The 10,732-nt window shown below is 28.9% G+C and overlaps 2 protein-coding genes across 2 annotated transcripts; both read left to right on the top strand.

The window, feature by feature from the left end:
• The first annotated feature begins 216 nt into the window (after nucleotides 1–216).
• On the top strand, nucleotides 217–904 carry LOC103309736. Its single transcript, XM_008185961.1, has 2 exons — nucleotides 217–446; nucleotides 517–904. Exons 1-2 carry the CDS (start codon nucleotides 217–219, stop codon nucleotides 902–904), a joined length of 618 nt encoding a protein of 205 aa, XP_008184183.1.
• A 2,503-nt stretch (nucleotides 905–3,407) lies between these two features.
• On the top strand, nucleotides 3,408–6,270 carry LOC107883994. The gene is made up of 8 exons (XM_029492554.1): nucleotides 3,408–3,422; nucleotides 3,812–3,944; nucleotides 4,124–4,249; nucleotides 5,007–5,183; nucleotides 5,254–5,346; nucleotides 5,423–5,760; nucleotides 5,844–6,003; nucleotides 6,099–6,270. Exons 1-8 carry the CDS (start codon nucleotides 3,408–3,410, stop codon nucleotides 6,200–6,202), a joined length of 1,146 nt encoding a protein of 381 aa, XP_029348414.1. The 3' UTR covers nucleotides 6,203–6,270.
• The last annotated feature ends 4,462 nt before the right edge of the window (nucleotides 6,271–10,732 follow it).

Consider the following 10,732-nt stretch of genomic DNA (forward strand, 5'->3'; position numbering starts at 1 on the left):
GCTAACAAAGTATGGGTCGACCAGACGGTCACCTCCCATAGAATGGCATTCCTGGAGGGTTTATCTACAGGTGCACCAAATCCTACCGGCAAAGGTAAACGTCTAATTATACTTAGGTTAGGTTAGGTTAGGAACATTGGGTCTGTTGATGGTTTCGTACGTGGTGGACTATTATGTTTCGAGTCAAAGAAAAATACATCTGATTACCATGATGAAATGAATGGGCAGACGTTTAAAGAATGGTTCGAAGAAATATTGCCATTGCTCAAGGATAATGCGGTTGTCGTGATGGATAATGCACCGTATCATTCGGTAAAATCGGAAAGAATTCCAACAATGAATTGGAAAAAGGCAGATAATTGGATACATTCTAAAGGTGAAGAAGTCGATCCATCAATGCTGATCAAAAGTGATCTAATGGATATCGTGAATCGTCTTAAAACCAAGTAATTATGAAACAAAAAAAGTATTCTATATAACAAAATAAATTACCTATATTTTTTATATTTTTTTTAGATACAACAGCTATGTAATAGATGATATTGCAAAAGAAGCCGGGAAAACGATTTTGAGACTGCCGCCCTATCACTGTGAACTTAATCCTATAGAACTGGTCTGGTCAAAGGTGAAGCATCATGTAAAATCAAATAACACTACGTTCAAAACAGGCGATGTACAGCATTTGCTTCATCAAGCCATCGATAGGGTAACACCGGAAGATTGGCAGAATTTTATATCCCACGTGAAGACTGAAGAACAAAAAATATGGAGTGTCGATTTCATATGCGATGAGCTTACCGACGAACTACAGTTGAATCCAAACCACGTCCTTACCATAGGTGATACGTCCCACTCATCATCCGACGACGATGACGATGACGATGGTTGTTGTCCATTAGAATAAATTTTGTACATTATTTTTAATTAGTGTAAATTTAGGTATTATCTTTAAGAGGAAGCATTTGTTGTATATATTGTTTAGGTAGTGTTATTTCAATATATTTTTAAATACATAATTTTATTGTTCTTTTTTTATAAACGAATTATTTAGAACATTTTTTTAAACAGTATCATAAATTTATGCATTACACAGCTTAATGCATATTAATAATAATATATAAATAAATTCATATAATAATATTATATTGTTATTATTTTACAAATAGTAAAAATGTTAAATAACGGTCATGTCTTACACTCGTACGCGTCGTCACTTGAGCGCGGTGTATAATAATAGTTAATTACTATCGACGTTCTGTATGCAATATTAGTGGTGCCTAACTATGACAAGGTTGCGGTGGGGAACTGGTTTGCCGCCTGCGCGACGAGGTACGTTCTTATTCCGCGGCGAGTATACATACCTTTTTCCGCCGTGTAGGAACTAACGTGTGTATTTTTTTTACCTGCTACTCTCGTGTAGAAACTTACATTCGCCCGCTATTGGCACCGTTCCAATGTGCGACAGCTGATAATTGACCTATCCTTATCTTTGCCGGGCTAATGTGTGACCTAACCTATACCTGTGTATATTTTCCTATATGACATGGATAAATATATTTATTTTTGTGTAGAGAATAGAGGTACAAATGTGATAATTGTAAACCGTTCAGCATTCAGTTACGGTTTCACTGTCTTTGTCGAATTACGTTATTGTGAGTTTTAAAAAACTATGGAACGCGTGTATCTGGCCCGTGGGTTTTTGGACTTTGTTGAAAAAAATGATATTTTGGAACGATGTTTATTCAGTGTAGAAAAACGTGACAAAGCAAAAATTCTAATTAAAAATGAAGTAGAACTAGGAAGTATGATCCATAGTGATGAATGGAGAGCTTATTCGTCATTAAACAATGAAGGGTACAGTACTGTGAATCATCAAAAATGGTTTATTTATCCTGATACAAATGCTTATACTCAAACCATAGAATGTTTGTGGAAAATAGTGAAAAATCGATATGAAATAAGAGTTAACGGCGTATCTCCATTATTACCTAGACAACTTAAAGAGGAGTGGTGGAGATCCCTTCACCTAAACAAGCAAACTATATTTTACGAATTTTTATCAGACATGAAAGATACTTTTATGACATAAATTATACATTAATTACGATGAATTCTTATCAGACATGAAGGATAATTAATTAATAACTATAAAAACTATAAAAAAAATTCAGTATAGGTCAAACCTATATGTAGGTCGCACATTGGACCGAAAATGTATGTGTAGGTCGCACATTGGACCGGTGCCGTGCTACTAGTGTTAATTTGGAAAATGAAGAAGAATATAATTCAGACATTGAAAGTGCTGAAATATAGGTTGTTAGGCGATAGCACTAATAGGTAACTAATAAATATAATAACAGAGAACAACTAATAAGTGTGTGTTGACCAATTGTTGATTTAATTAAACAAAATGCTTTATTGTAAGAAGCTTCGGGGGAATGTGGAGCAGGATCCAAGTTCGGAGTCATTAGCCAAAGAAGGAGGGCATATCCTGAATCACCTGATATAAAGACACTTAAATATTTAAATTTTCATTGTATATTTTGAACACACCTAATAAGAAGTCCTTCAGAAATGTTTTTACGTTGCTGGAGTTCCAAACACAAGCATTGTTCGCAGAAAACAGTTAGCAGAGTAGCAGACACATTGATTATTCTTAAATCTGCATCACATATCTTTGAAGAAAAAAAATGCAGTAACAATATTATAATATATTTAATCTTTTAGTTAGTCTTCCCAATTCAAATTGGTATATAGGAATTTTACTTAAAATCCATTATAATAATAAATAATAGGTGTTAAATATATTTTAATTAACCTTATTATTAAAGATTAAGTGATATATATTATATAAATACCTATTATTTGGTCCTAATAAGTAATAAATACTTAATTCCCTGTGAGAAAATGCAGGATTTTAAATACTATGCGATTATCATTTTATGGTCTCAAGTGTAACTTCTCAAATCGACTTCCTTGCTACATCTCATAGACTATGTACAATCTTTTACTTTAATGCCCATTTTACATTGGCACATAGTGATCGCATGGTGATCGCAATTAATTTTTAAAAGTTTATTTTACTATTTTTAGACGTTATCGCTGTAAAATCCCACAATACACATTACACGCGCGTGATAACACACCGCCACCTCACGTCCTCAGCACCGCACTCAACAACGACAAAATAAAACACTGCCCGGCCGACGGCCCTTTTCCAACTACATTACTACAATCTTTCGACTTTTGAATTGCGTAGCTCGTGCATCATTCAAATTTTTAATGTTTACACTCGACGTCTCGTTTTTTGGTTTTTCGTTTTCGACATTTATTTTAATTTTGTTGATACTGTTATAACTTTCATTGTGTTAAATTATTAATTATCGATTAAGTACATTTTATAAATCATGTCTTCTAACCAGGTATTAATATAATTATAATTATTATTTTATCATACTGTATAAGTATTTAAATGTTTATTAATTAAGAATCTAATTACAATAAAAATCTAATATAAATAAATAAAAACAAGACATTATGAATCATAAAGATGAAATTAATTAGAGCCACGTATTTCACACTATTAAATATATTTACAATGGACAAATAAATTCCAAGTATTTTTAAAATACATTAATATATCATTTATAAACTATATAGGTGATATTATATTATATTATTATGTAAGAAATATAGAATTGTGTGCTCTGCAAAGGTACATTATTTATGTTAAATGTACTATAATGTAGGTACCTAAATTTTGTTGGTTAGTTATTTTAATTATTTTAACATAGCAAGTAATAATTTTTAGTGGGTAGTTGGATATTTCACCGAGGAAAATAAGTATTCGGTTATACCCTACACTTGGATAGTAACATGTGGTACTTTAAGTATATCAAAATGGCCAAAATCTGGAAATATTAATACACTCATACAAACATCATGTGAGCCGGGAATCGATTGGCCAACGTATCCAGTTAAAATTGTATCAGAATGTTTTAGTAAGTATTTTATATTTCATTACTTAGTATGTTATTAGTTTCATTAATTTAAGTTTAGAGATATTATATTTAATTTCATCACAATTTTACTTTCTTTTTTTAAAACATATTATTGTATTTAGGCAGTTATGATGAAGCTGCGGTCAAAGAACGCCAAATTTTTATATCTGCTTCATCATCGGAGTCCGAAGACCATGTTGCTAAAAAAAATAACAATAAAAGAAACAAGCATGACGACAGCAGTGATAGTAAGTTCAGTTAAACAATACATTACATGTATTTTTGAAGAGTTGGTTGTATAGTTTTCAAAGATTGTTGGTAACTTAATTAACTTGTAATTTTCATATTTAGGATCTATGATATTTTATTAGAAGTGCTGAAAAAAAACATAAATAGTATTACCTATACTAATTATTCTTTACAAATTTTAAAAATAGAAATTAAAAACCTTATGTTACCTATCCATTTCTAAGATATAATATACATTTTATTGGATTATTCAGAAACATTTTTGAAACTTCATAATAATTTTTATGTTCGGTACAAAGTTTACGTTTAGTTGTTTGAGATAATATTTTATCCATTTTTAACATAAACAATATATAATAATATAGAACCTACTTAATAATTATTAATTAATATAAATTAAATTTAGAACATTTTGATTAGGTATGGTGGTAAAAATTTTTAAAAAGGTAGACTGGCTACCTGTGAAGTTAATTTTCATATAAGTAAAACATTAAACTAATAAAATAATTATAATAATAATATTTACTTGATTATTCAGTAAAAACATCAAAAATATATTATATGACCAAATGAGTTTATATATACAATTTTAAAATTAAGTTATAATGTTCTTTTAGCAAGCAGTAGTGCTTCACAGACACCTATTAAAATAAAACATTAAAGTAATAAAATAATTATAATAGTAATATTTACTTGATTATTCAGTAAAAACATCAAAAATGTATTATATGAATTTATATATACAATTTTATACAGTTTTAAAATTAAGTTATATTGTTCTTTTAGCATGCAGTAGTGCTTCACAGACACCTATTAAAATATTTAAAACTAATTCCTCAACAAAAATCAGTTCAAAACAATGTAAAATTGATTTGAATACAGTTTATGCAGAAGAGTCAACAGCTAATCATTTAAAAAATAATACAATATCATGTACGTATTTAATCATTGATTAATTATTCATATTTAACTGTTTATAATATTGAAATTCTTATGTTTTTAGCTGCTATGAATTTAATGTATAACACCGAAGACATAATGACCGAATATGATTTAAATGCTGCGCTTGAAACATCTTCGACTTATATGTTACCAGGTGTTTTAAAATCTTTATTTTTTTTTTTTTTTTTATTTTAGCATTAAAATAATTTGCCTTTTTTTTTCTTCAACAGTTCATTCAACACCTACTGAAACTCATGTATTTACAAATATGTCATCAACCATCACAAGCACTAGAGAACCATTAACTTCTACACACAAAGAGTTAGATAACTCCAAAACACAAAAAGATATTAATCAATCTATGCACGAAAACATTTTAATGACACTTGCATTTGTGAAGAGAATTGAAGGCAGATTGGATGGAATAGAAGCAAAGTTACAAAGCGGTATTACAGTTAATACAAACATAAATAATGATATATTGTCCCTACTTCCAATGAAGACTGTCTTGGATGTTCAAGATATAGAAACCAAGTGTACTACTGATACAAATTTTAAAAGTCAAATGGTAATAATAACTCTGATGATATAATAAATAAAAGTTGGTTGAACTAAGTATTTTAATAAAAGTATTTAATTAATATTTTTCAGAGGAATGTTATATTTAGAATTGGTGGAACAAATTCAAAAAACTTTATAAAAAGAACTTTACAAAGATTTTTTACAAACGAGCTCTCAACCAAATATACTTGGACTGGCTTTAGACAGCATAATCACCTTCGTGGGCTTCAAATTATAGAAATGATCAAAGGTAGTTACACTTTAAGTAATTCCAAAATATAGTACAAAATTACAAAATTATATTTATTATTATTATACATACTAAATAATTATAATATATTTCAGGAATTGCTGTGAATAAGTTTTCATCGACAGAAGCAGATTTCGAGACACATGTGAAGGATTGGTTCAGACATGGATCTCAACGCTTTGGTCGAGAAAAAAAATGAAATATTACCATTTTGATTATAAATTATCATAATTTTTAATAATAATGTTTTATTGTAAGGTCCATCAAAGACAGATGGTTTTTTATTTTTAAATAAATAACTTATTGATTTTATCAATATTAATAAAATAAATATGGATATTAGTTTCTTCAAAATACTGATCATAAATAATATACCTTTGCAACATATATTACAAATTTGAAATTATTATTATAAGTATAAATGTAAGGCTGGGTAAGAAGCAAAAAAAACTATTTTTTAAACTTGTAAAAGTTACAAGTTAACAAGAAAATTAAAGTAAGTTAAAAATCAGTTTGATACTTTTTTTTATATAAAATTTAAAATGTAAACGTTTTTTAAAGCTTACAAATGTAATGGTAATTTAAGAGTTCTTACAATTTTAAATGAATTTCTTTGAGTACTTAATATACACATTAAATTTTAATACTTTAATTAATGATGAAATGCAACAAAAAAATCATTTCTAATCATTTGTTTACCTAACAATACCCATATATACTAAATTATAGTTATCGAAAAAATAAATAAAATATAATTACTTCTAAAAAAAAATAATGTGTTATCTATGTAACTTAAAATTTAAACTAACTTTAATTTTTTAATTCGGTTAATGCCCAGCCTTGGCTATAATTATTAAGGCTGTAGATTTAATGATAGTTTTTACTGATAATTAATTTTTACTGATGTAAGGTCCGAAAAAGAAAGCCAATTCAGTGTATCACTAAAAGACATTTTATGCGTCGTATAAAAGATGATGTATCCAAACAGATTTTCTTGGTCAACAAAAACTCAAATGAAGAAATAATCAGTCCAGAACAACCACTAAAAGATGATACGCCAAGTCAATGCGAAACAGTTATAATTCCGGTTGAAAATAATTATACATCTACTGCTTCAACTAATACTGGTTTGCTTCAATATACTCATGAAGAAGTCAATAGTAATAAAAACACAAACTATGATAATCCTATTTTAACAGATCATGATAAAAGCCATTATTTAAGTGAAAAGTTACGTAATTGGGTGATTAAATACCATGTTTCACATAACTGCGTTGATGAACTGTTGTTAATTCTGATATCTATTGGTATAAAAGTACCAAAAACAGCTAAAACGTTTCTACAAACTCCTAAAGTAAACAGCCACAAAGTTAGTATTGTTCATCCTGGCTCATATATACATTTAGGTGTAGAGTTTATGCTTACTAAAATCTTAGCTCCTCATATATTTTACATTGAAAATAAGATCCCGATAAAATTAAGTGTTAACATTGATGGTTTACCATTAACATCCAGTTCAAAGTCCAGTTTTTGGCCAATACTTATATCTTTTGCAAATGTACCAATATTATTAAAAACTGTAGTTCCAGTAGGAATTTATCATGGTAAATTCACAAAACCTTCTTCGAGTCATGAATTTTTAAGTCCATTTGTAACAGAAATGAAAGAAATTATAAATAATGGTTTGTGTATTAATAATATTTTACTTAAATTTGAAATTTCCCAAATTGTGTGTGATGCTCCTGCAAAAAGTTTTGTGTTAAATGTAAAAAATTTTAATGCCTATCATGGATGTAACTCGTGTACAGTAGAAGGTACTTTCATAAAAAAAATCGAATGGCTTTTTTAGAATTAAATGCTCCTTTAAGGTCCAATGAAACATTTAGAAATAAACTTGATGAATACTATCATAAAGATGTAAGTCCATTGGAAGAATTGCCCATAGATATAACATCAACGGTAGTACTTGAATACATGCATAACATATGTCTCGGTGTTGTTAAAAAGTTGATTGTTTTTTGGACCAAAGGTAAAAAGCCTGTTCGACTAATAAATCCTGATGAAGTATCACAAGAATTAGTTAATATCAAATCTTTTTTACCATCAGAGTTTAATCGTTTACCTAGAACATTAGAAGAAGTTGAATATTGGAAGGCCACAGAATTTAGAACTTTTTTGCTGTATACTGGCCCAATAGTATTAAAAGGCCGATTAAAAACATCACTATATAAACATTTTATACTTTTAAGTTCTGCTGTTCGCATCCTCATTTCCCCTGACACTTGTTTCACTCATAATTACTTAGCTAAAGATTTGTTGAAAAGATTTGTAAGTGAATATTCATCTAATTATGGTGAAGAATATGTTGGTTATGGATATGTGCATGGATTAATTCATGTCTGCGATTTTGTTTTGACACATGGTGCTTTAGATTTATTTAGTGCTTTTAAATTTGAAAATTATTTACAATTTATTAAAAAAAGTTCTAAAAATTCTAAAAATCCACTTGAAGATATTTATAATCGCATAATCGAACACATAAATGCTCAAACTAATATTACTCCACAGAATTTCCCTATCCTTGAAAATGAATTGCCCTTTGATGATATAGAAAATAATTCAATAAATGAAACATTATATGAGAGAATTATTTTAAAACAATTTATTGTGAGCTCTAAAAAAGTTAAAGATTCATATTTTATACTTGATAATGATGATTTAGTCAAAGTCAATAAAATAATTCATTTTTTGAGTGGTAACATTAAACTAGAGGTAACTAAATTTATATATTCCCCTTTTTTTGTAAATCCTGTATCTTCAGATATACTTAAAATATTTTCTGTTAATGGAATTATACCTGAAGCTCGACTTTTAATTAATTTAAATGTATTAAAATATAAATGTTTTACGGTGCCAATTGATGAAAATAAATATATATCAATTGCATTGCTGCATACTGATTGATTTTAAACTTGTATTATTTACCTACATGATTAATTATTAGAATGAATATTATACATTTTATACTTGTATTTTATTTATGGATGTATCTACCAAGGTATCTAATAATATATTTTTAAATTGTATAATAGGTAAATATTATTCTAATATTATTATGTTAGGTATTGTTTTTTTTTTTTTTTAGTTGAATTATATAATTATTTGTGAAATATTAAAATTGTATGTATAATAAAACTAATAGTTTTTGATATTATTAAAGAATTTAATTTTGTCAACAGTTTTCATACCTTGGAAGAATCCATTTGTTTTATTTTATTTATGTTTAATCCTACATAATTTAAGTTTAATAACCAAATAAAGTATAAATTTATATAATTATATAACTACATAACAAACTTAACAAAGTTGTTTGGTTAAGTAATAATTGGTAGTAATTATTACTTAGTAGATAAGTTTTATAGGTTTATACCTACTTTATTGAATTTTCTTAAGATAAATTAAATTAAATATTGAAAATCTTATACAAAAGTAAAGATTGTGATTATTGCAATGCATTCATTAAAATATACCAATTATCATCCAATTGATATCTCGTTAGTGTGTCCCAGTAGGTTAGGCGTAGGTTAAGTTAGCTAGGGATATAGAGTTCGATTCCGTACGGGTACTTCTAAAAATTTGCGAAAGTGAAATATTTTTTTTTCATTTTTTTCCGGACGGCGGACACTGTACACTGTGTAGTCTATGCGAAGTCATTGTGCTGGAATTAGGAATCTCCGGACCATCTCCGCGATAACCACAGGAACTAATATTATACTTCACATGCTATCTATGCTATCCGTAGTATTTTACTAAGTGATATCTATGAGTAAATAATGAGAAGTTATATGGATATCACATACAAGTGTTAATAAGGTTATCGCATACGGCGACTTCCTGTTTCTGGACATTAAGCGTCGCATACTAATCTCGGAGACGTACACAGGCAAAACTTTAAACAGTCTCACTTCTCAATGTTATGATTATGTTACGTCGCGGAGATTAAATTTTGACCATAGGGTTGGAATGCACCACACTAAATTAATAACTATAAGTTATTTCAGTTATATTGTTACGTGCAGCACTTTGGGAATCCAGACGATGATGTGGTTGAAATAATTTTTTCAAGAGTAATCAAAGTGTGTATTTAATGATTTTAGAACAGTTTAATTATGTATAGTAGTAATGTTGAATATAATATAATGGCTAATGGCATGAAGGCTTCTGTGGTCTAGGTACATCTGATCAGGCTGTGCTCCTGTCCCTCCTATATACGCTGTCGGCTCCTTTGATCTGATCAGTATACGGAACTCGCAGGTGCCCTGGGTATGGTGGTAAAAGTTGTTGTTGTTGTCGTAGTGATGAACTGCCGCCTCGTGTACATAGATTTGATATAGATAAGATTGCTAATGGATTTACAAGGAGAACTGCTTAGTATGGGTCGAATGACATATTATAAGTAATGAGGTTTATACTACTTCCAGTTATACATGTTACATATATACTGGTCGATCCAAGGGAGATACTTTTGGAAAAACAGCAGATTCGAAACGTCCTAATACGTTAGAAACTGTCACATCTGCGCATGTACCAAACAGGTAAACTCAAAACCAGAGGACATTATGACGACAAGAATACCAAGGCAACCCTGGGAAGTATTAAGTATCGACCTAATGGGCCCCTACCCAAAAACAGCTCGGGGGAAACCCAAATACTGGTCGTCAGGGATTGC

This window comes from Acyrthosiphon pisum, unplaced genomic scaffold, assembly GCF_005508785.2.
Source record: "Acyrthosiphon pisum isolate AL4f unplaced genomic scaffold, pea_aphid_22Mar2018_4r6ur Scaffold_21722;HRSCAF=24689, whole genome shotgun sequence".
Lineage (NCBI taxonomy): Eukaryota > Metazoa > Arthropoda > Insecta > Hemiptera > Aphididae > Acyrthosiphon > Acyrthosiphon pisum.